Consider the following 23,601-nt stretch of genomic DNA (forward strand, 5'->3'; position numbering starts at 1 on the left):
CCTCTCTTTCTCTTTCCCTCTCTTTCTCTTTCCCTCTCTTTCTCTTTCCCTCTCTTTCTCTTTCCCTCTCTTTCTCTTTCCCTCTCTTTCTCTTTTTTCTTTTTTCTGTCTCTTCGCTCGCTCTCTCTTTCGCTCGCTCTCTGGAATAAACTATAAGTAGCTGATCCCCGACACATGCATTCACCTTGTGCACTCACAGCCTGTGCTGTGTTACACAGCCCCCCTTTTGCTTTCAGGTTGTAGCACTCACTGCTTTGCTAAACTCCTGAATCGTTAACACAAAAATCGAGTAGCCCAAAAGCAGTCAGAAAACAAGATCTCCCACAAAATAAGAGTGGGGAGCTGGGGGGTTAGTAAAACATATTTGGGGGGTACTAACTGTGGCCACTGATACAAGGGGAGCTGACGCTGCGCCCAGGTGCACTTGGATATCCTCCCACCTTGGTGCACACACGAGCACACCCCGTGGAGCAGCCCTTGTGCTCACAGGTGGTGCTCACTGCTTTGAGAGCCTCTCCTGTCTCAGAGAGCCTGGTCTTTGAGATCCGCCTTCTAAAATACTAGGGGCAGAATCCAGTGCATCCCAAAGGCACTGTAATTAGAACACTGCTGTGAAGGGTCAAGGACCASATGATGCCTCAAGGATGTTCAGAAGGGACAGCTCAAACATTTCAGCTCAATTTTGTCATTTTTCTGCTGAAGTCCACATTTTGGCTTTCTTTTTCAAATGAAAAAGCAAAATACATTATTATCTGTTGTTGGTTTAACACAAAGATGTGCACAGCACTAGGTTTTACTTATATGTAGATAAGCATGTGGTATGTGCATTGGAGATAGGTGGGAAATCTGGAATAGGGAAAATATTGATTAATGAGTTAATTCTAGCAGAGAGGTTGGGCAGAGGGGAGTATTTCTCTTAGCTCATTGGTTTCCAGAGGAGAAGGGATTGCATATGCATGGCATTTGAGTAGTAATACCAGTTAACCACAATTAATAATATATAGGGGTGTGATTGGTACATAAATGCTGTTAGCAGCAATGGGGAAAATTGTTTCATTTAGATAGCYTGCACCTGAAGGGAAACAGATGGTGAATTTAGAAAATTGCTACTTTCCATAAAATAAGGTAATGTCAGAAAAACAGAGGTGATGTAAAGGTCTGTGTGTGAATGAATGAATGAATGAATGTGTCATTGAGTAGGTGGGTTAGTGGGTATAAAGTGGCCAAGGAGAGAAGAGAAACTAATTTCTATAATAAATTATTAAATAGCCAGTCAGTTTCTTTTGGAAACTTCTGTGGTGCYAACAGTATCTTTGGATCTCGGGCAGTTGATTTCATATCAGGGTAAATGCAGTTTTTACTCTGCTATGTGGTGTCCTGTCTTCCTCACCCATATAGCTTAAACAGAATTTTGTTKAGTAAGCTTGCTTCTCACAGGGTTTAACACTGATTGCTGTTTGGTCATTTCACTTTCCTAAGCACTGTACATTCCACCTCCGTCACCTTTTCCATGACGGAACAATTTAAAATCCAATGCACTATATTTTCTCTCCCCATGTATTTTAAGCTATTGCATAGCTCCCTATGCTCTGAGTATCAAAATCATTCATTCGTGCCTGGCAGAAACTGCTGAAACAGCRACTTCTACTTCAAAAACTGTAACTTTTCCCTTCATCCATGCATATTAATATTTCTAGAACAGCACAAAAATACAGATCCATCTCAAGCCGCCTCCCCTATAAAGGTACTGTGTTTTGGCAGAGTGGCTGAAAGTTCTCTCTCCTTGTGCATTTTTATTAAATTCCTGTTCTGCCAGATCTAAAATGCGAGGCAAAATAGTCTGCTTACAGTTGGAAAGAGAAGTCTCTGGTTGCCTGCCACATGTTTTCACTAACTATTTGGGATGTACTCACATAACACACGTAAGAAAGTGTTTAATGGAGAACTAACATGAAAGGAAGGAGATCTGTTTTATTGTGAAGCAACAACTGAACTAACATTTGAAACCAAAAAGGTTTTGTGAAGGAGAAGGAAAATTGCTCACTACTTCAGGAGTTGGTTGGACTAAAGCAAATCTCTCTTCTGTTAAATACATATTTTTTCAGTGGGAGAAGCAGCCAACTTTACATAGCCTAGCTTCACATATAACAAAGCTCCATGTTAAGCTCCACGCATCACAGAAAATAGCCTTAAATTGAAGGATGGGTGCTGAAACAGGAATATGATTAGATAGGCTGGTCTAATTTCGGAAATGCTGTGTAAGGGGGTTATGTAGACTCGTTAACTTCTTTACACTTAGCTTCTTTACACTAGCACTCATTTCTGGAGGAATCTGGTTACTGCAGTGCTTGCTTCAGCCATGCTTACTTCAGTTTTCACTGGCAAATACTGCACTAACTGRTATTTCTTTCTTTAAAGGTAAAGCTGGAGTAAGTGCAAATAAATGGAGACAGAGTAAGTCTTTTGGGCCTGGTTTAAAATAAATTTCTAGATTGCTTTTCAATATTGACTTTTATCAGAAGTGGTGGTTCCATAGGCAGATTTTTTTCTGAGCAAGAAGGAAATAATCTTATCTCCTAAGACGCTATAGAGTCAGTATTTCATACTGTAGGTCAAGAATACCTTTGGARAATCTTTGCTGTGGGAGTAACAAAGCCAGGAACCTGAGTAGATAAGTGTGTGTGTTGGGCTGTTTGGACCAAGCTGAATTCAGCCCCAGCTGCACTAGAGTTGCCAAGGACGACTCATCCAAACTGAAAAGGCAATATCAGGATACTTCTGTTATGAGTTTTTTAAAGTTTCCTGTGTACTTAGCCATTTTATTTTAAGAAAGAAAAATCTTTGCTTATTAATTGGTTATCTTAATTTCTTATGAAGGAAAGAAAGAAAAACTTTGGAGGAACTTCCTTCTAACTGTTTATTTCTGGTTTTACTTGTGACACCACTAAGTGTTGAGCTCTAGGACATGTATTCTGCTTTTAAGAAGCTGAGCAGACACAAGGCATAAGATGAAACAGCCTCGAGGAGATGCCGTGGTTATCAGTTTATGGACAGTTAGCTTGTTCATCCTGACTATGCAAATTTTTAAAGGCCTCTATGAATCCCAGAGTAATCTGAGTAAGCTGTACTGTGATTTATGACCCCTTAATACCAGGATTTAGATTTTTGCCTGTCTGCCATGGGGCACCAATTTTAGTAAAGACTTAGCAGCRGAACACAGTAACTTGAGCACAGAATAATTTTGCTGCCACAGATACAGTTCAAGCTTTATAAACCTGAGCACCCTCTATATAAATATGGTAAACATTCTATATTACATATGCCATTTAATAGGAAAAAATGTAGGTAGAGGATATCTGTAGCCCACTCCTTGTAAGAAGTTGGACAAAGAATGTTTACCTTTTTTTTCCTTTTTTTTTTTTTTCCAATCTACTAATAAGTTGAAGTTGGCAAAGTTAATACAAATGCAGAACAAGTTGTCCTTGAAGTTTCCATTACCCACCAGAGTTGATGCTTAATTCCAGAAGTCTGTTTTATTTCTTTTCTGTGTTTTTAGTGAGAACTTTGCTACAAGACTTTGAAACAAAGCTGGCAAGTGTACTCTAATTGCCTCAGTAATACCCTTRTTTTTCTCTTTACGTGTATATCATCCTTTCTCTCTTCACTTTGCATTTTTGCTAACTCAAGTGATTGGCCACATGCCTGTTTGATTACTTGGGTATGTTTTATCTTTTGTTCATACTTCTTGGCCCTTACTTGAAACAGATTGAAAAACTAGTTCTTTCAGTTGACTCTCCTAAGATTTTTAACTGAAAATGCWTGGCATCTTTTACAGCAGCGTAGAGTTAAATTTCRGAATAATTCTTGAAAATGGGGTCATCATTGCAATCACTTCAGAGAAATCTTAAAATACAGTGTACTTGTATTTTGCTTATCCCATCTTCAGGGTTCTCTGGGAAAGCAAAGCTGGAGTTGCCCATTGTATTTGTAAAGTACTTGGAATATAAGGAAAACTTTGGATTTTTGGAATATAGGGAAAACTTTGGCAAGGAGAGACAGGGCTCCGTTTCAGTGGGCGTCACACAGTGACCTTGCTGCTGTTTATGCTCCTTCTGACTTGGATCCTGGAAGTGCCATAAAACACATGCTGTTGTTCACACTGAATGATACCCTACTCCTCTGTTTGGGGTGTGAGGAACCAAACATGACGAGCAAGAATAGCATGTGCCCTTATGTAAGTGCCAACTGTTGCCACTTTCAATTGCATTATCTTTATAGGCAGTGCCCCTGAGCCCTGTTCATCTCCTTGCCAGCCAATYTCCTTCAGGCACAACCTGACTCCTTGTGGTGTCTCCTGTGTGGTACCCTGGGGTCAACACAGCTGTGGAGCTATTTGCATTTATGGGCTGGCTAGGACAAGCCACTGCTTTTTTAACTACATCCCAGGGGAACTGCTCCCCTGGCTGGCATCCCAGGATGCAGCCCTCGTGGTATCTGTGAAATAAAGCATGGCCCCAGTTTCCTGGCTTGTTGTCAGCCACGGTTTAGCCTGCCCTCTCCTGACTGCTCTCAGGAGGAGGAGACCTGCTGCTGTTGACGTGTGAGCAAGGATATGGAAATCCTGAGCAGGATAAAGGAAGATGCAAAAATACATGGGAAATTATGGTCAGAGGTCAGCAGAAAAAAGGCTGGCTGCAATTCTGATAATATGGTTGAAACTCCTGCAAGTCTGTGTGTATGGATGACCCACAGACTGGGTCTGTTTGCAGCAGACTCTCAGACTTGGCCATCATCCCTGCCGCGTGTGTGTTAATTCATGCTGAGGTTTTGCTGAAGAACAAGTCAATAATGTCTCCTGTTGTGGAAGCCTGGATGCCAACTGGATTATTCCTGCCGGGGAGTAATCAGTGCTGTATTGTGGTGCAGATATAATCTGTGCCAGTTGTGCTCTGGTCATCCAAAGGCGTCCTAGCAGGCCTTAAATTTGTCCAACTAATCATTGGGATTAGCATGTGTGTTGGATGGACTCATCTCGGTGAGAGGGAGAGCTCTTGCTCCACAGCTACAGTTAYGGGACCATGCATGCAGTTCCATGGCCAGCTATTTCACCTCTGCTTTCTGAAGAGAGCTTGGCAATACCACTCTTCCTGAAAACTATTGTGGTGAATTAATGCAGTGGACATTGGGCCATAACCTACAAAAGGGCACTATAAAAGTGAAACCACAGCTTATTTCTATGCCACTAAGCTTTGGCATCAGTAGAGCTATTACTTTGTACTTGGTTTCTCTTATTTTCTTGCTTTGGATATGAGATTGCATTGATTAGTGACAGCATGGAGAATGGAGAAGCAGGATATGTTCAGAGGGGAGCTAAGTCTATAAAAYTGGTAGGTACACAGAAAATCCTTAGATCATGGGCTTGGATATTACACTTCGAGCTTTGATTTCACTGAATTTAGCAAAAGGATTGATTGCAGGATTGATCCCTTCTGTTCTGATTAAATTAAATGCCACTTAATTTATGGGAAAGAATACTGCCCTTCATGCACACCAGGAAAACAACTTGATCTAAAGAAGAAACCCTGGTGTAATAAAGGGAGCAGAATATAGTCTTGTTTAGTTTTCTTCTGGCTGCATATTATGCTTTCTTTCTGATATGGACATTTTTGTTCATACTAAATAACAACTTCCGGTTAACTAATTTTCAAGAGTTTTTTCTTCTATAAAGATTTAACTGAGGTTTATTCATGAAGGATGCTCATTGTGTTTTCTTTTCCTTCTTCCATAGTGGATTAAAATAATTCTTCTCAGCCCCATTARTTTAGTGGCAAAACTGTAAAGTAGACTTTTTCCAGTGTGTGCTAATTCTTGCTTTCTTTGATTACTGTGCTTGCACCGTGTCTTCACTGAGATGTTTCTTAGCTTCATTGCGACTTGATAATAGCAGAGAGGGAGGGAAAATTATAGTATGTTGTAGGCTTTTCCTAGAAATACTCTGTGTAAAGGCAGAAATGAAGAGAAAATGAGCTCACGGGAAATAATAACCTTACAGAGGAACTGGGGGTGCTCAAGCAGGATGTGATGGGCAGTTTGACAAGATTGACTGTGGAGGATAGAAGTAGGAAGCCAAGAAGATGCCTGTGTGTCCTGAGCACTGGCTGTGAAATGCAGCCTGTGCTGTCCTACAACAACCGCTGTTGACCCAGCGATTGGCAGGGTGGGAGAGACGTCCACCTAATTTGGCTGGGAACCGTGTAGCAGATTTCCAGTAGATTCAAGTTCTGAAAGTAACTTTCAGATTTCTTTCTTTCCTAAGATAAGCAGACAAACCACAGCCTCCCATTTCTTTAAACAACAAAACTGCCTGTCTGAAGGTTATATATCAGAGCTGACAGAAGAGTACAAGGAATTTAACTCTTCTTGGCAGGAAGATGTAACTTTTTTTTTTTTTACTTTTTACTATTTTTATGTCTTACAAAAATGTGGCACTTGTGAATCTCAGTTTTCACAACAGGATGTGCTGATTTATTAAAAATTATTCAGCCTGAAGGCAGAAAAACAACCATCTGCCCTGCAGTCTTCCAGATGCCCCGATTTAGCCACGTTCTTGAACTTATGCTAAATATAACAAGTCTGTTCATCTGTGTAACCTGGCAAATGTGGGTGAGGATGCAGTGGGAAGTAAGTGGAGCTCCTAGAAGAAGAGRCACTTTTTGTTGTTGTTGTTTTTCATTCTCTTTTTTTCTTTCTCTGTTTTTCTTCTTTAAAGCAAGAGAAGCGTTTTTGTTTGTATGTATGTATGTATGTATGTATGTTTGTTTTTAACCTTCAGACTTGGTATGTTGGGGGTTTCCAAGCTTTCAATATTTTTAAGGCATGGTGGGTGCAACCTCCAAAAGTACATTCTGCACCAAGCCACCTTTGTAGAGAAATGCCCACTTTGGCTCCATTTTGTTAGCTTAGCCTCAAAGATAAGTGTGTGGCTGTGCCTTCCAGATCTTCCTGTTTTGAGTAAGCCTCGTGGGAGCACTTTCCTGCTTGCCTTTCCCGTGTCATCTCCAGGTRCGCTCCAAGGATGGGAAGAGTTGGTGTTTTGAGCTCCAGGGGGATGGGCCTGACATGAGATGAAAGTCTCATGCTGGGACATGGAATGAGACCTCTTCTTAAAAACAATCTGGAAGCTATTGCAGAAGCTGAAGAGAGAGTAAATGGAAGTATATCSTGGTTTTTCACCTCCCCTCTCCTGGCTTGGTCTGGCTGCCATCTCACGGATGAGGAGATTGATCAAAAGACAGAGCAGCTCTGCTGGGGAAATGGACCTGCTGCTGCCAACACCGCTGGTAGGGCCCATGTGGGCGGTTGTCCCCACTGTGTCCTCTCAAGAGGATCGGGCCTGGAGCACCTGCTGCATTAACCTCAATAGTTGGGATATCTTTTGAGGTGATTTTGGAGCCTAYTGGCACCTGTCCTCCCCCTCAGCTGCTAAGGCGTTTCTGTCTGCAGATCCCTGGGGCTTCTTCTTTAACGGAAGAARTGAGGCTGAGGAAGCAACCACCCATTTTTGCCTTGCAGCACTTTGAAATAGAGATACATTATGCTTGGGTCATACAGATACACCACTGTTTACCAAGGGGAGTGAAGGATGGCGTGAAAATTATGTCCCTGTAACTGTGTATTCAAGGTTAGGGGATCTGTATGTGTGCAATAGTAGTGGAGGTTGTTCCTGTCTTCAGTGGGTGCAATGAATTTCCWTATATATAGTGATATGAAGGAGCTGCGTACAAGGGGAAAAAAAAAACCTGCTCACTAAAACCAGCCAACAGTTTGTTCAGTCGGCTCTCTTTTACTTCTCTTGTCCAGATTTTGATTACTGTTGACTCTTTGGACAACAAATGTGAGGAGATASATTTGCACACAGGAGTTTGTTTTTAGCACCAAATTCCTCATGCTTTTGTAGGGAACTGCTTTTTGATTACTTTCATTTTTATGTGCTGTGGAAATAACAACACAAATGTCATTGATCAACAACRTTTATATAGCTTTTCATTTCTTAGATGTAATTGTGCTATAAACTCCAGTGCAGGTATCTCAGAATAGACCAGCTCTTCAACCTCTGTGATACTGTACAAAAAGTTTGGTCAGTGAATTGAAATCCTTCAGTCTTCTGTGGCAACAATATATCTGGGAAAGGGTTTTTCTTCAGCAATAGAGAAAACAGGTGTCATTGCTGTTTCCCTTTCAGTACTGGGACTCAATAGATCTGATACTTCGAGTGCTGTCCTTGGAAATGCAGCACTGAATTTGGCAGGTGCCCCTAGCAGAAAGTTTGGAAGTCTCCTGTGGGCTGGAATAGCATGAATGGCACGTGAATGGCATGAGCGAATTCCCTAGCACCTCGTTCTGTCAACACTATATCCCTGTCCAGAGTATAGTTTTGCTTTTTACCTGTTATTCTTTCCATCAGCACATTCGGTGTCTGAAATAATTCTTACAAAACCACCTCTTACCTCTCTTTCAGACTACCCTGGCACATATCATAGCCAGCAGCAGCAGAAAGAACGGCACGAGGTTTGTGACACTCTCAGCCACCAGTGCCAAAACAAATGATGTTCGAGATGTCATCAGCCAAGCCCAAAATGAAAAAAGACTGTTCAAGAGAAAAACCATCCTCTTTATTGACGAGATCCACCGTTTCAATAAAGCTCAGCAGGTACTGTACTACATCCCTTTTTGGGAAAATCCTTGGTCAGCATTTCCTGTACAACTCACCCCTTCTCCTTGTAAGCAACATCATAGCTTACTTTGGACTTCTGATAGTAACATTAATGTTTCTGGTAGCTCAGTTCGGGAGAAACTTAGAAATTAAATTCCATAAATAACTTTGTGGCACCAGTGTATAATTATTCAAATATCAAAGGAAAAGGCTGAGGTATGTATAGGAAGACTTACATACAGGTCTTTATATAAGGTTTTGCTGAAATTTTACTTCTCCAGAGTTGCCTTAGCAATGCCTCCCATAACTATCTTCATTTTGGCCTCTAATCTGTGGTTAGCTTTCTGCATTCCCATTAATCAGAAGTTTGGAATGTAGAGGGGCTTAGAGATTTTGTTTGTTTGTTTGTTTGTTTGTTTGAATGTTACCTCCTTATCTCGGCTGGCGAAGGGAAAAAGAAAGCATGTCATGGTACTTCGGGATAACACATTGCTGCAGCCATCAAGCGGATGTTTTCTCCTTTTCTAGGTATTATTTTCTTTAGTCACAGCTTGAAAAGTTTCAGTTCTGTAGTACAGGTGACAGTTTTATTGAATTCTATGCAACCGTATCCCAATCTTCCCTTAATTTCCTGAAGCATCCTATAGAACTACAATKAGAATTGTAGCCCTAAATCTTGGTTTAAAGAGGAGTTAAAAAATAGCTTCAGCATTTGGAAGGTAAGATTTATAAGATGTTTTTCCTGGTATGTCTTGCTTGCTAAACAACAAAACAGTCACATGAATAAGCTAGAAATCTGCAGTTTTTTAGCACTGTTTCTTTTCAACAGGTAGGATTATTCCTGGTGCAAGCCTGGGTTATTAAGGTGAACAGCCGTAATGTGCTGCATGCATGAAATTAAAWCATTTAGCTGAGCAGATGAGCTGTCTTGTCAGTGAGGTTATTTTTCATATCAACAGGAAACCCAAAGACAAACAACACATGAAAAATGTATTAGGAAAATGCCAGATAGCCTACTCACATGGGATGTTTCAGGTTATCATCGATTGAGATCAGCTTCTTCTGCTTCCCTCCCATATTCAGGACACTTTCCTTCCTCACGTCGAATGTGGAACAGTGACGCTGATCGGAGCAACCACAGAAAACCCTTCCTTCCAAGTGAATTCTGCCCTTCTGAGCCGGTGCCGGGTTATTGTCCTGGAGAAGCTCTCGGTGGAGGCGATGGAAGTGATCCTGATGCGGGCAGTGAGGTCCTTAGGGATCCGGGTTTTGGGCCAAGGCGAACAGCACAGCAGCTCCGCGACTGGCAGCCCCAGCGAGGGCTCAGAGTGAGTATGGACTTGATGGGCTGCAGCAGCGTGTCAATGCGCACAGCCCCAGGGATTGACTGCCTGCCAGGGAGAGAATGGAGCTGGGGGTGGGAAGAGAAACCCTAGCCACCTCTGATAGTAAAGAAAAGAAGTGGCAGCATGTGGTGGGGAGGGCGAGAGCCCAAAGCCTTGGCTCCACATCCAAAAAATAATCTTACCGGCTGGATTAGTAGCGAGTTTTATACTTGGATCTGCAGCTCGTGACTCACCCCCCAGGATATTTAAATCCATTCTGCTGCTGAGGATTTGCTGTGGAAGCCTGTAACTGGGTCCTTGTCATGTCCTAATGTGCATTTCTTTTTCTTACTGGGTGTAAAAAGCTCATGTTACAATTAAGTGGTGGATGGGGCATTCCCTATGAATTGCTTTGGAAGCATCTGGCAAAGGTTATTATTTACTAAATCCTGTTTTTTTATTATTATTTATTCTTTATTTAATGAGAGCATAAATAAACTTCAGAAGTAAGTGGTATGGTATCTTTTATAGTATGCTTAGGATGGTGCGAAGTGGGTTTGTTTGCAAGAAGTTAATAGTGTAGTTTTAGGTAGTTTTTGGTTTTCTCCATTTCTCCTCGTGCAAACTAAATGCAGAGTTTTTGAAGAAAAATGAAGTCCTGATTTGTCCTGAAGGAAAGATACCTCACTTGTGAAGGAAAGATACCTCACTTAGCTAGCAAGCTAATAAAGATAATATATAATGTTGTGCTGCTCTGATGCAAGTTACAATTACAGTTCCTTCATTCTGGGGCTTGCACACACTACTTACAATTTGGTTCATTGCCATGATGATAATTAGGCTGGCATTGCTTATGAAATAAATAAAAGGTGGCCCTAGGCAGCGCACTTCACCCTTTAGCTTTATTGCAGCTTTATGAGTACCCAGACACCCTAGCCAGGATATGGAGGCCAGGGCAGGGAATGGAAGCTATTGCCTCCCCACCTCCTTCCCCCTGTTTTTTGGGGGAATCCCCCATCTCCTTCCCCCTGTTTTTTGGGGTGTATCGTGCCTCATATTGCAGCAGTACACATAGCTTTCAGTCCTGGCAGCGATGGGAATGGCCGGGGAGGGGGCGCCCTGTGTTAGTGTCAGCATTCATGTGGCGGCGCAGCTGTGGCGGCGGCCGCGCCCCGCCCGGCCCGGCCCGGCCCGGCCGTTATGTGGGGGTCAGAGCTCAGGGCTTAGCCTCAGCTGCGCTTGCTTGGGCTTGGGTTTCGCAGCCCCCCGTGTCGGCAGCCTCGCCTTAGCGAGGGTGATGCGAGCGGCGTGATGTGCTCAAGCTGCGGGGCCTGGCAGGCAGAGCGCCCCTGCGGAAATCCCTCCATGCAGAGGGGGAGCCCCACATCGGTGCCTAACACACAGCCAAACAAAAAGAATAACCCCCMAAAACCCCAAACTGTTACTGTTTTGTAAAACAAAAACAGAATTAAGGGTTTAAGAGTGCCTGCTGCAACTGTGTGTTTAGTCTTCCTTGTGCTTCCCTCTCTGGTTCTGATTTATAGTCGATTCATGGCTCTTGGTGCTAGGTTTCCTTTTTTTAGCCATCCTGCCCTTAACCRGTGTTTTAGTTTTTGGTCTCTTGATTGTTTGTTCCTGTTTGATACCATTCCTGATCTTCTGTTTCTTCTATGCCTCCTGTTCTGCAGGAGCAGCTGTGCTTCATTTTTTCCCTCTTACCTTCTTGCCTCTGTCAAAAAGAAGCGGTATTAACTGTAGGCAGGTAAAGGTCCTAAGAACTAACTTTAAGACGTATGTCAGCAGTCACTACTGTTAAATTGGTCACCTTCATTACAGAGTTGGAAACAGAGCTGTAAGACAGTATATTCATGGATGTGGGACATGACCATGTTGGAAGTGATGTGGAGAGCTAGCCAGAAGACACAAGCGATGTGTGTATTGAATTAAAGTTTCCTTTCCTTAAAGAATGAGTCTCCCTCTTCAAACCTTGAAGTTCTGCATGTGCTGCTTGGCCTCACACGATCTCAGCTGGTGCTCTCTTCTCTTTAGACAAATGCTACCTCACTAACAGCAGATTGTTCCTGCCGTATACCAATATGCTACACTTGTACGGTGTCATTGATAGAGGAAACCATATACTTTTTTTTTTATTCTTGATTTTTGCTTTTTTCATGTTAATGCTGCCCTCAGAATAGTATTTCTAATTGAAGTCAGATGGTAGGCTGGATATTGGATTAATGCATTCGGAGTTAGATAGCGGCTGAGTTAAATGAAGGATTCCCAATTTCGCGTTAGAAGGACTATTTATCATGGAAGTCAACTTGTAACTAACTGTGTGACAAGTACTACAGGGTTTTGAATTCACTCTTTTGGGAATCACAGGGTTTAACATTGGCCTTTTGGTGTTGAGTGTTGGGTGCCATTTTAGAAAATGTTTCCCTTCTTACTGCAACATCCATCCAATTTCCTTGCTGGGTCTAGAGTTGCTGGGATGAGAGGACATGTTCAGTAGCAGTGCTGTAAGGCAGTAGACTCTCCTACATCCCATCCTACACTATTTCATATGAAGACATACACTTGCCTGTAAGCTGTTGCACTCTGTCAAGAGGTGAATCTATTGAGAAAAAAATGCACTGAGAATGCAAGAAATCATGAATTTGTATGTGAAAGAAGGAGCTGACTGCTTTATATTGTGTTCTGCCCAATTCTGAACTTTCCATCGTAAAGATTCTGCTTGCTTGGACTTTATTATATCTTCTGTGTGGTGCTGCTTACACTGTCTTGTCATTGGATCAAACTAAGTGCTTTTATGGTAGTTCATGCTCTGCTTTACGTTATTATTTGGCACAAGCTCTCTTGAGGATGGAGAGGTAAGGAGGAGTGGGGAGGATTTGTTACCCTATTCTGGTTGTTTTCCACTGCTTTAGTTAGTATATTATCTTCAGCTCAGTGAATGATAGATTCGGAGGCATCCCTACATGGTTGTTTATATTTTTGTCTCGTAAGTCTCATCAGTTAAAAGGTACCAGCATTAAGTCTTGGCATCCAGTGTGTGTTGTGTGTTAAATTTGGAGAGTGGTAAAAATACGAGATGGTCCATATGCAAGATGATCGGGAGCTTGTAAGTAGGTCAGAAAGTGTGGGAGCCATTCTGACCTGCAGATTCACACTGTGTGGAAGTCAGGATGAAGTGAAAGAATGAGGCCAAGATTGGGCTAAAAATGTAAAATACAGTGGATTTTGGAGGCTTTTTCAATTTTTTGACTCTCCTCAATGTATAGGGCTAGTGACTTGCTTYTGTGCGGCAGTTTTTTCATTTATTCTTGTCCTGTATGGGATGCTAGGTGTGGATTAGATCAACCTAATGTAAAATACATTATTTGGAATGGGATCTCCATTATCTATATGTTGTAATTTGCATTTYGTCATGGAATATTTTCAGTACTTCCTTGTGGGTTTTTGGTTTAATTTATTCAATACAAATTGTTTGTGTTGGTTCAATGAAGCACTTGCAGGGTCTCTGAAGAGACAGAAATATAATTCGGTTTTCTTGAGCTGATTTTTATGRAATAGGTTAGGTGTATCTCTTTGTAGAGGTTTCTCTCTATTTAGACTTGCACAGTGAGCATTTAGTATGACAGGAATAGCGAGACAAGTTACCAGCAGCTAAATTTGCCATTCGAACTGGTGTGGGGTAAGGGGGAGTTTAGAGCTTCTCATGTACCTGGATTTGCAGAGCAGCTTGCAGCTGTTGTGCTCTTAACAAAGACATTTTTCACAGCCTCATAAAGAGGCAGGCCAGATATTGAAGATTAGTGGAGTTATGCATCTGGGAGCCTTGGCGTGGCTTCTGTGTGTACCACTGGTAACAGCAGTAATAAATCTTGCCAGTGAATGAAGTGCAGCAGTGTGGGTGAATTCCCAATTATTTGGTGCTCTGTAAGAAACTACCTCCCTCTCCAAGCTCTGTGCATTAATCCCCAGCTCATATATGTCACTATTGATTTTATGTCCCATTACTGGAAATGGTGTAGTTAKGGCCATTACTTTTTATGACACATCAGCTCCACCAGCTTCTGTTTTTAAAGCAAATCATTGTATCCTTGATGCCAAGCACCTTACCCATTAGCTTGGCCATATGATTAAAGTCTGAGGGTCAAATCCTCAGCGCTGTGTATAGGGCTTGTGAAGAGCAGMATCACCTTTGCTTGTGCAGTGAAGCCTGCAGCCCAGGCACTGAAAACCTGGAGAAGGAGCTGGAGAACTTGCATTATCTTCTCAGCTTTGCTGTAAACCTGCTATGAAATCTCAACAAATCTTTCACCTTTTGCTGTATCTCTCAGCTCAGACCGTCTTGTTCATTTATAGTGAGGGTTCACAGAAGTTTGGCCTTTATGTTATGATGGTTTTGGATGGTACTGACACACTAGATGGTAAGAGAGTGATTTCCATGCACTGGGATACCCTTTTTTTGTACTCCAGTATTATTTCTTGTATTAGGTGACTAAGTCTTAACAGCTGTTACCGTTTCCAAAAAGTACAATACAATGTAAACAAGACTTTAAACTGTTTTGTGAAGACTCCCTCTGGCAGTGGCAGTTAAAGATCAGATGTTAATTGCTTTGTACCTCCCTGTATTCCCTCATGCATTTGGATAGCTTCCTACCTTTTCATTGTCCTTTAGCCAAGGAATTTTAAGTGCTAGCCATGAAATGCTGGCAAAGTAAAACCTTTTAATGTTCAACTAACTGTGCCAGAGTTGGGATTTAGGTAAAAGCCTAACTCAGATTCCACTGAAYTTAATGAGACTGGGCAATCTCAAGGAAAAACAAGGAAGTAGGTAAGTAGATGAGAGCTCTTGCTGCACCTTTTACATGTGCCATGATACTTAACATGCGTTGGGAGGAGAGGGAATCACATAGTGTTCTCCAAGTCTCTTCAGTACTGAAAAATGAGAGCATGAGTTAAGCACAAAGCTTAAACCAAGCTGCCTCTCGCCAGGCTGTGTAAAGAAATGTAACCTCCAGCACAATCTGCCACAGTGAAAGGAGAGTGATGTGGGATAAATCTGAGGCTTTATTCTCTTGCAGATTCCCTGTGTACATAGAGGAGAAAGCCCTAAGCACCCTGGCCTACCTCTGTGATGGTGATGCGAGGACTGGATTGAATGGCCTTCAGTTAGCAGTGCAAGCCAGATTAGCAGCAGGGGTTGCCACAGGTTCTTCTACAGATGGAGCTCTGATAACAGAAGAGCACGTGAAGGAAGGACTGCAACGGTCTCATATCCTCTATGACCGAGCAGGTGAGTACCTGACAGCAGATACCGGGCCACAGGATGGGAGCTGGGGAAGTAATTTAATTCTGCACAGGTACTTTTTTTTTCCTTCTCCAGTTGTTGTTCAAACAATGGTCTTGAAAAATGCCTTTTTAACTGAGAAGAAAGCTGTGGATTTTATGTCATTGTATCAGTTCATGTATATGCACAAAAACCCATGTGGAATTTCCTGTCTGTATCTAATCAAATATGATCTGTTGCTTTTCTTCCTCAGCATCAAGCCTGCAAGCTTGTCTTGARCTGAGGGTCAAGATGGGTTCCCTCAGTTTAACCTTTCTTTCATGTACAGTGTTATCAGACTTCAGCTTCACTTCCAGACATACAACATTTTGAAGTACTTAAAAATTTTATTTCCTTTCTCTTTTTCATACCAGTTGTGATGAAACAGTGGTTGTAATAAAATACTGGCCCAAAAATGACTTTCCTTTTACAGGACAGCAGTGGTTCTCAAACTATTAGTTTGTAGCTCTGTATAAGGTTCCTGCCTTAGCTGTGTCTGCCCGGTAGCTTCCAGGCTGTTGGTTCCATGGCAGGACAGCCAGGGTAGATACCAAGGAGTTTGATCCAAAATTTCCTTCCAAGCAGGGCTCACCACTTAGGAAGTGCAGGTTCACCAGCAGAAGCCTGCATAATGAACCTGTTTGTTCTTTAAGGTCATTAGAGTATTAAGACCTGAGGGATTGCATGGGAAGGAAGAAGAGGTATTCCGGAGCGGAGGAGGTTTATTTTTGGAGAGTTGGAAATCTTCCATTGCACTGCTGTTCCTTTGAAAGTCTTGGAAGTGCTCACATTCACACTATCTTGCTTGAAAACCTGAGTAGTTTGCTTTATTTTTAGAGATGCTTTTTAAGGCAAAGAATTTTGTAGCTTGCTTAGGGCAGGTCACATCTAAATGCATTTAAGGATTCCCAATGTGATACCAACTCTTAATAAATTTGTGACTTGGCAATATAGGCATTACAGAGTTGCCCACTGGAGCTTTTTAAGTGATAGAGTTAAAAAATAGGAATTGAACATTAGGGATTAGGAGAGTCCATTTAAATGTATTTGCAAGTTTTTCAGCAGTATTTGCATCACTGTGTGTATTAGGATCCAATGATTAGGCCAAACAGTGTTTGGATTCATCTTTTATTTTTTGGTGTGTGTGATATGATTGATTAACTACCACTACTCAAAACCTGAGACATTTCTAGGGTTATTCATAACATACATGTATGCTTCTTTTCCTGCTATGGAGAGAAAAAGAAGGCTCATGGTTAGGAAACAGTCAGCTAGGCACATGCTGATGTGGTGGCTGATATGGGGAGCAGAGGGCAAGCCAAGGGGAAGGAGGAGAAGAAACCTATGGGCTCTGTGACAGGAAGAAATCAGGATTAGGGATGTGGAAGGGGAAAACCTGGCCAGTTTGCTGTGTGTGACCTGCTTATGCCTTGCAGGCACCTTGTGGGTGCCTCTGTAGGGAGCTGTCACACAAGTCGGCTCCCTTGTGAGTTTGCTGGCGCCTTGTGGTGGCTGACGTGTAGGGCTGTGCTTCTGTGGCCAATGCACCCCGGGCTCCTCTGCCCGTTGCCGCTGTTGGAGGCATCGCAGAGCACAGCGTGCCGCTTCCCGAGGCTTGCATCCAGTCTGGGGAGCCCTTCTGCCCCTTCGTTGTGTCAGAAATCCTTTGAGCTTTGGATAGGGTTTTGTTTTGTCAAACTTTTTCAGAGGTGGGTGCTAGAGGGAAGAGCTCTGTTTTCCTTGATGCTGTGARTACCAAAGAGCCTGTGTTAAATACTCTCACAGCAGCAGGCTGCCTGCATACCTCACTTTACAAAATGTCTTGGATCTGCAGAGAAGCCTGCGTCCAAATTCACCGCTTCTGTCCACATGTGAGACGGCTAGTGGTGCTTCATGTATTAAGTGCTTCCGGATGGAGGCTACTGTGTAAATAAAAATATTTTGTAGCATGTTTTATCCATGTCTTTCAGAGCAACAGTTCCTTGTGATGGAATCTAGTCTTCCAATAAAGTGGTTCACCCTCACAAAATGATAGGATGTGAGGCTGTCAAATTATGATAGTGCTTTTGAATGCAGCAGGTTCACCTGGATAGCACCAGATAAGCGGTGTTCAGTCAGAGCTGTGTAAATATAAAAYCCTGATTTCACTTTGTTGTTTATTTCCTTTTTGTCAAAGGTTATGTAGTTGGGCTTTCTTTTGTGAACATTTACCAGGTTGCGTAGGAGGAAAGTTATTTGTGCAATCCACTCATCAGACTGTTGTGCTGATGGGTGTGCGCGTGAATAAAGACAAGGTCTTTGTACAGATCCGCTGTGTGTTTTATCCAGTAGACAGAGAATTAGCTTTAGTGAGACTGCACCACCAGCAGCAACCTGCAGCCCTCACAGTGTCAGTGAAAATTAGTACTTTAGTTGCACTTTAACTTTCAGTTGCATTTCCATTTTTGTTGCGATTTTCAGAGAAAAGGATGCAGTGACTGAATTCAATTAATGCTAAAAGACAGACAAAAGATTGGCCAATCCTTTAGACATGAAACAGATGGACAATGGATTTCTAAGACAGAGCTGTATTGTCTCCTTCTCTTCTTACATATGGTGGCTTAACGTTTATGCTTAGTAGCAAATAGCAAAGATAAATATCAGAGTAATTGCAGGATTTTATCTCATTATTTGTGTGGTATTGTAGCTTTGGCTGTGATAAAGACTGAATATATTAACCTGAATAGCGAATTAGTACTTTGCAAGCTGGAAGATCTTCCTTCATCTTGCACATMTAAGGGAAGAAAGCGTATCTCATTTCAGAGTGTTTATACGTCAGCCTCACTGTTTTCTGCTGAGACATTTTTCACATGTGCTGTTGTTGCTCTTCCAGGGCTTTCCTCTAGTTTTTATCTAAGAGCAATTGTTGTTTACCCTTGGCCAAGATAGGCAGGAAGTAATGGGAGATGGGGACTGTTGTTTTATTTTTGCCTATTGCTTAAGAATTCCAGACATTAATTACAGTCAGTGAATGGAACCTTTTCCTTGTCTGTTACAAATAAAGCTTTAGATAAATTACTATCTCCTTAGATAAATAATCAAGGAAACTCTTCGTTCAGAGATTTAGGGACACAAAACTGAGATTTATGTGTTACTGTCCATTACACRCCATCTAATTTCTTAGACACTATTTTATTTCTCTTAGGAAAGGTATTTGCCTTTGTGTGAACCTCATRGAACAAATGCATTTTGATTCCAGATACTCTTCAAAGTTTTGATTCAGGAGGCATCCACGATGCAGAACAGCAGTGACAGATCAGTTTGTATGTGCCTGTCTTCTGACTTCTTAAGGTCAAAATCTATACCCAGGCTAGCCAGTCTGAGAGTTAATAATCAAAGGTCTAAAAGAAGAGTTGTCCATTTTGTCTGACTGAAAAAATATCAAAGTCATGTATTTAAAAGCTATTTCTTGGATGCATATAGTTGTCTTTTTTTTTTTTTTTTTTCCTGTAATTGAAACTGCATGTTAAGTACAATTCCACAGTTTCACTGAAGACCAAGTCTGGTATCTAAGTACTGTTATTGTAAAGATGACTCAGTCACCCACACTAACTTTGTGAGGAGGRAAAAGAAGGGAGAAAATTACTCTCTAAGCCTCCAAGTACTCTAGAGATTCTCTCTGTAAATGCTCTAAAGATACGTACTCTAGACCTAGCGTACCTGCTAGCTTCCTTCCGCCGCTCCAGCTATTTTCAAGTGTGAATGTTCCGGCATGACATGACAACAGTGACGTGCTCCAGGAGCCCCAAGGGTGCATGAAAGCACTTCAGCAAGAGAAAGAGATGTTCAAGTGCAACCTGTCGAGCTATTTGAAGGCCACGGCCTTTGCTTTTAAGAGACCAAGCGACGCCTCTTTCCAAGAGGACGATGCGAGTTCAGCTGCTGGGCTTTGTTGCTCCGAAGCCAGGCGTTCTGATGGAGCCCAGACAGGCTGTTTATGCTGGCGGGGTAATGTCTGCATGCCACAGAGCTCTTTGTGTGTGGAGTTCAATTAAAAATAGCTGTCTGCAGCTATTCCAGAAGGCCACACTCGGAATTCCCCACTGGATCCTACTGCAGTGTTATCCGTAACACAGGAGGATGGGACCAGTTTCTGAAGTGGAGAGTGGAAATCTCACTGACTTGCAAAGGAGCAGTTTGGGGGCTTTGGTTTTCCAGCTCACGTGCATTTTTATTTTGTAGGGCCTCCGAATGACAGTAGCGTGGTCTGATGTAGCCCAGAGGCTGGAAATCCTTTTGACCGTAGGAGGAAGGGAAGTGAAACAGATGGTTGTGAATGCAGCCAKTTGCCCTTATAATACATAGTTAGCAGTGAGCCAAGGAATGCCAAGCACTTTATAAAAATTAAAAAAAAAAAAAAACAGATTATGTGAAAAGCTGAAAAAAAGTATGTAAGCAAAGCACTCTGACAAGTTTGGTTAAAAGAAACTTGTAGCCACCAGCATGGAGAAAATTTGCAAGTAGTAAGGGACTCGTTCAGTGTTCTTCATTTTGCCCCTCTGTTTTTTGGCTTTAAACCTAAAAGATCMGTGTAGTGACTTCTGTGTAGTGACTGTAGTGTTTCCTCTGAGCCTTTATTTAATCTTATATTAAAGCTTGATGTTAAAAAATGCCTTTGTAAATTATTTGTTCTTCTGATGCTTATATTTAGCAGTCTTGCAAAGCAGGTGGTTTGGAGGGGGGGTTGGTGTTTTTTTGCTTTTTCGGGTGGGGAGGAGGGGGTTCCATTGTTTGTTTTGAGCTTGTAACAGTTTGAAGTGCCCTTCCAGCAGTGGAGCAGCCACAGCAGAACTCACCATTTCATAGGAGCTTGCAGTGGTTGTACAGTGTGATTTTATTTCCTCCAGAATGAATAATATCCCATCCCTGTAAATATATTGCAAAGTTTTTTCTCTTTTTCCTCATACAACACAGCAAACTTGTGCTGGGTATTCTTCACCATAGCAGTGGTCATCAGTGTGGTAGATCTGTTCACTATTTTGTTATGCAGCAGTGCTTCCCGACAAGTTTATATGTATGCATAACTTGTTATTTGTCAGTTAAAAATATTTATATAAGGTCTCCTTCCTAACTGCTTAAAATGTCAGTATTTTTCTTTAAAGAAAGGTCACTAGGGTATCAAAAAAGCACATTTTTTTTTTGCCTTGTAGCATTAAAAAAAMCATTCCTTTTCATCTTCTGGTGATCTTTTATGCTTATATATTTAGTGGAATGATCCACATGGCAAATTATGAAGCTATTGAAGTTACTCATGAACACTGTGATCATTATGCATGAAAGCAAGTTGAAATACTTTGTTTGTTATGTTTATTTACTATGAACCAGCAAAATACGTTTTCTGCATTTAAACGTTTTTTACTGTGTATGCCCATTCCCGCCCTTTCTGAAACAGGAGAGGAACATTACAACTGCATCTCTGCCCTGCACAAGTCTATGAGAGGTTCAGATGAAAACGCTTCTCTTTACTGGCTTGCCCGAATGCTTGAAGGTGGTGAGGATCCACTCTATGTGGCAAGGAGGCTGGTGAGATTTGCAAGTGAAGATATTGGTAGGTATATGCAGTCATTCATGATGGAATATTATGATGAATTAAGATCTGCCTCAAGTTTCTGCTTTGCAGAGACTGGTGTTTAAAAAGTCTTTTGGAGAGACTGGTGTTTAAAAAGTTTAAAAAGAGTACAAGAAAAACAAAATACTGACATGTAGCACCTACCCTGCCTTGCAGTTTTCAGACTCAATAGTTACCTAATTGTAAAGCATCTCAGTTGACTTATCTAAACAAATAGATGCAATATTTTTAGTGAGGATAATAACCTCTGAAGATCTGGGAAAACTAGGTCTACATGATAGTATTTCCCCTTCCAGAAAAAAAAAGASTATCAACCCACCTGCTTTTATTCAGGCAGCCACCATGTGACAACACATTCAGCCTGTAGATCATACCTGTCTTTCAAACTTGTCTTTTGGTGGGGGGACAGAAGGGAGAAGGTTGCAGATGAAGGGAATGCATCTTAGGCACTGCAGAGTATCATACCTGAAGTTTCAGCATCTGAAAAACCTACTTTAAAATGTGCATGGGTAACCTTGCATCTTATGGGGGGGGAAAAAAGTTAAATGTTGACTAAACCAAACTGATTTTAATTTGCTCTTGTGTAATCCATTTATGCAGGACTGGCAGATCCTTTGGCTTTAACTCAAGCAGTTGCTGCTTATCAAGGTTGTCACTTTATTGGCATGCCAGAATGTGAGGTAASGGCTTCATTCATTCACTGATTTGAGAGCAGTTCTGTTAATTGCAAAATGTAATTGTGATCATAACAAGAAACAGATTGCAAAGAAAGTGAATTTAATTATTTATCCATTCAGTGCACCATTTCACTGACTACTAAGCAGAATACTATTGCTCTTGAAATAGATGTTGTGGTTTAAAATGTAATTCACTGCATATTTGCTGTTAATTTGACATTTTTACTTCGTGTTGTTCTCCTAGTCTTGTCTTCATTGTGTTATAATTAATATTGTATATTCACATGTTCTAAATTAGCCATTCTTCTCTAAGAACCAAAATCATAAACTGTGTTGATGTTAACTCGTAATACTCATGCTTTAGTATCAGATGGAAGTCAATTAAAAACATCGGCCCAGTCACACTGTCCTGTACAAACAATTTGGACAGCAGCCCCTTTCCCAGAGAGCTTGAAAGACATCATTTGACACTGTTTTCTTGTTTGCAGGTCATTCTAGCACAATGTGTGGTCTATTTTGCCAGAGCACCSAAGTCCATAGAGGTGTACAGGGCATACAGCAATGTCAAAGAATGCCTGCGGATGCACACGGGYCCCCTCCCGCCTGTTCCCCTGCACCTGAGAAACGCCCCCACAAGGCTCATGAAGAACTTGGGCTATGGGAAGGGCTATAAATACAACCCCATGTACAAGGAACCCGTAGAGCAGGACTATCTGCCAGAGGAGCTGAAAGGAGTGAACTTCTTCAAGGAACAAAAAACATGATAGCCTTGGTCTGAGTGCTGCTTCATTTTTGATGCTTGTTTGTACTGAGATGAAAATTCACCTTCTGTATCAGCCGTGGATCTCTGGGGTTGAAAGTACTAAACCGCTGAGCCTTTGAGACCCTGTGTTGTCCTTTTGGTTGTACTACTGCTGCTGTCAACTGTTTTATAAATAATTCCAGCTATGCAATGCAGAAATGCTGAAGTCAGCTTTATCAACGTAGTAGTGTCGGCCACCCTCTAGTTCAGATAAACTGGAGAAAATATATACGTGGCTTTTATTTCTGGCTTTTCCTATGAGACAAGGATTACTGTCTTCTTTCCTTTTTAAATCAGTATCTATTTCAGATTTTGAGAATATCTGCTTTCAAAAAAAAAAAAAAAAAACAGATTACTTGTTTATATGATGCTCCACAGACTAATTTTGTACAACAACATTTATTAAACCAATAAAGTTGTTGAAAGCAGTGTCTACTCATTTGCTTAAAAATTCTTAAAACAGCAGTATGGTTAGGGAAGTTTGAGGTTCTTTTAATTTTATCAACCCTACTTTCCAGAACAAGCTTAAATGATTTTGGAAGTAGAACAGCCATGAAAACAGGTGAATTATTTTGGTTTTTGAATTTCTGCCACTTAAAATTGTTGTCGTATGATGACAGTTAGGGAAGTACTTTTGGTAAAGAGACTCTCATTAGCAAAATACTCTCCAGATATTTCCAGTTGCAACTGCAATTCCATTCGCTTTGAATTGGAAAGCTGAGAGGCATGAACTGCCTTCCGGCTGTCGTAAGAGAGAATTTGGCTTCCTCTCCCTACTGAAAACATATCTACATCYAGGATTGCTGTTGATTAAACATTTCAATGGGTGAAACATATGGCCATAGCAGTGGCTGTAATGTCAACAACATTCCTTCATTTAAATGCTAATTCCTCCGAGCTACTCTTTAATCTTAGTTCTAAGTGTGCAGTGTTTTGGTGTGTTGAAAAGCTTGCGACTGCTAAAGCAGCATATGACTCTGCTGTTCAGTAATTGAGTAGCAGAAAACATGTTCATTTAGACCTACAACTGATCATTACCTAACAAAAGATAGCAGTACTGAGATGCTGAGTAGCCACAGGGGCAAGTGTCCACATTTGTCAAAGTGTGATGGAATAATCTGATCAGGGTACGTGCCTCTCC

At 41.5% G+C, this 23,601-nt stretch overlaps 1 protein-coding gene across 1 annotated transcript in view; it reads left to right on the forward strand.

Annotated features, from left to right (window-relative positions):
* The window catches only part of WRNIP1 (Werner helicase interacting protein 1), a 24,546-nt gene extending 1,805 nt beyond the window's left edge, over positions 1-22,741 (forward strand). The window contains exons 3-8 of the mRNA XM_026039737.1: positions 8,519-8,710; positions 9,797-10,041; positions 15,129-15,340; positions 20,805-20,960; positions 21,582-21,661; positions 22,147-22,741. Coding sequence (XP_025895522.1) covers positions 8,519-8,710; positions 9,797-10,041; positions 15,129-15,340; positions 20,805-20,960; positions 21,582-21,661; positions 22,147-22,422 — 1,161 coding nt within the window. The 3' untranslated portion in view covers positions 22,423-22,741. The remainder of the gene's footprint in view (positions 1-8,518; positions 8,711-9,796; positions 10,042-15,128; positions 15,341-20,804; positions 20,961-21,581; positions 21,662-22,146) is intronic.
* Positions 22,742-23,601: the final 860 nt, after the last annotated feature.

The sequence above is a fragment of the Nothoprocta perdicaria genome, unplaced genomic scaffold, assembly GCF_003342845.1.
Source record: "Nothoprocta perdicaria isolate Ctin4 unplaced genomic scaffold, notPer1 scaffold_24, whole genome shotgun sequence".
NCBI classification, from domain to species: domain Eukaryota; kingdom Metazoa; phylum Chordata; class Aves; order Tinamiformes; family Tinamidae; genus Nothoprocta; species Nothoprocta perdicaria.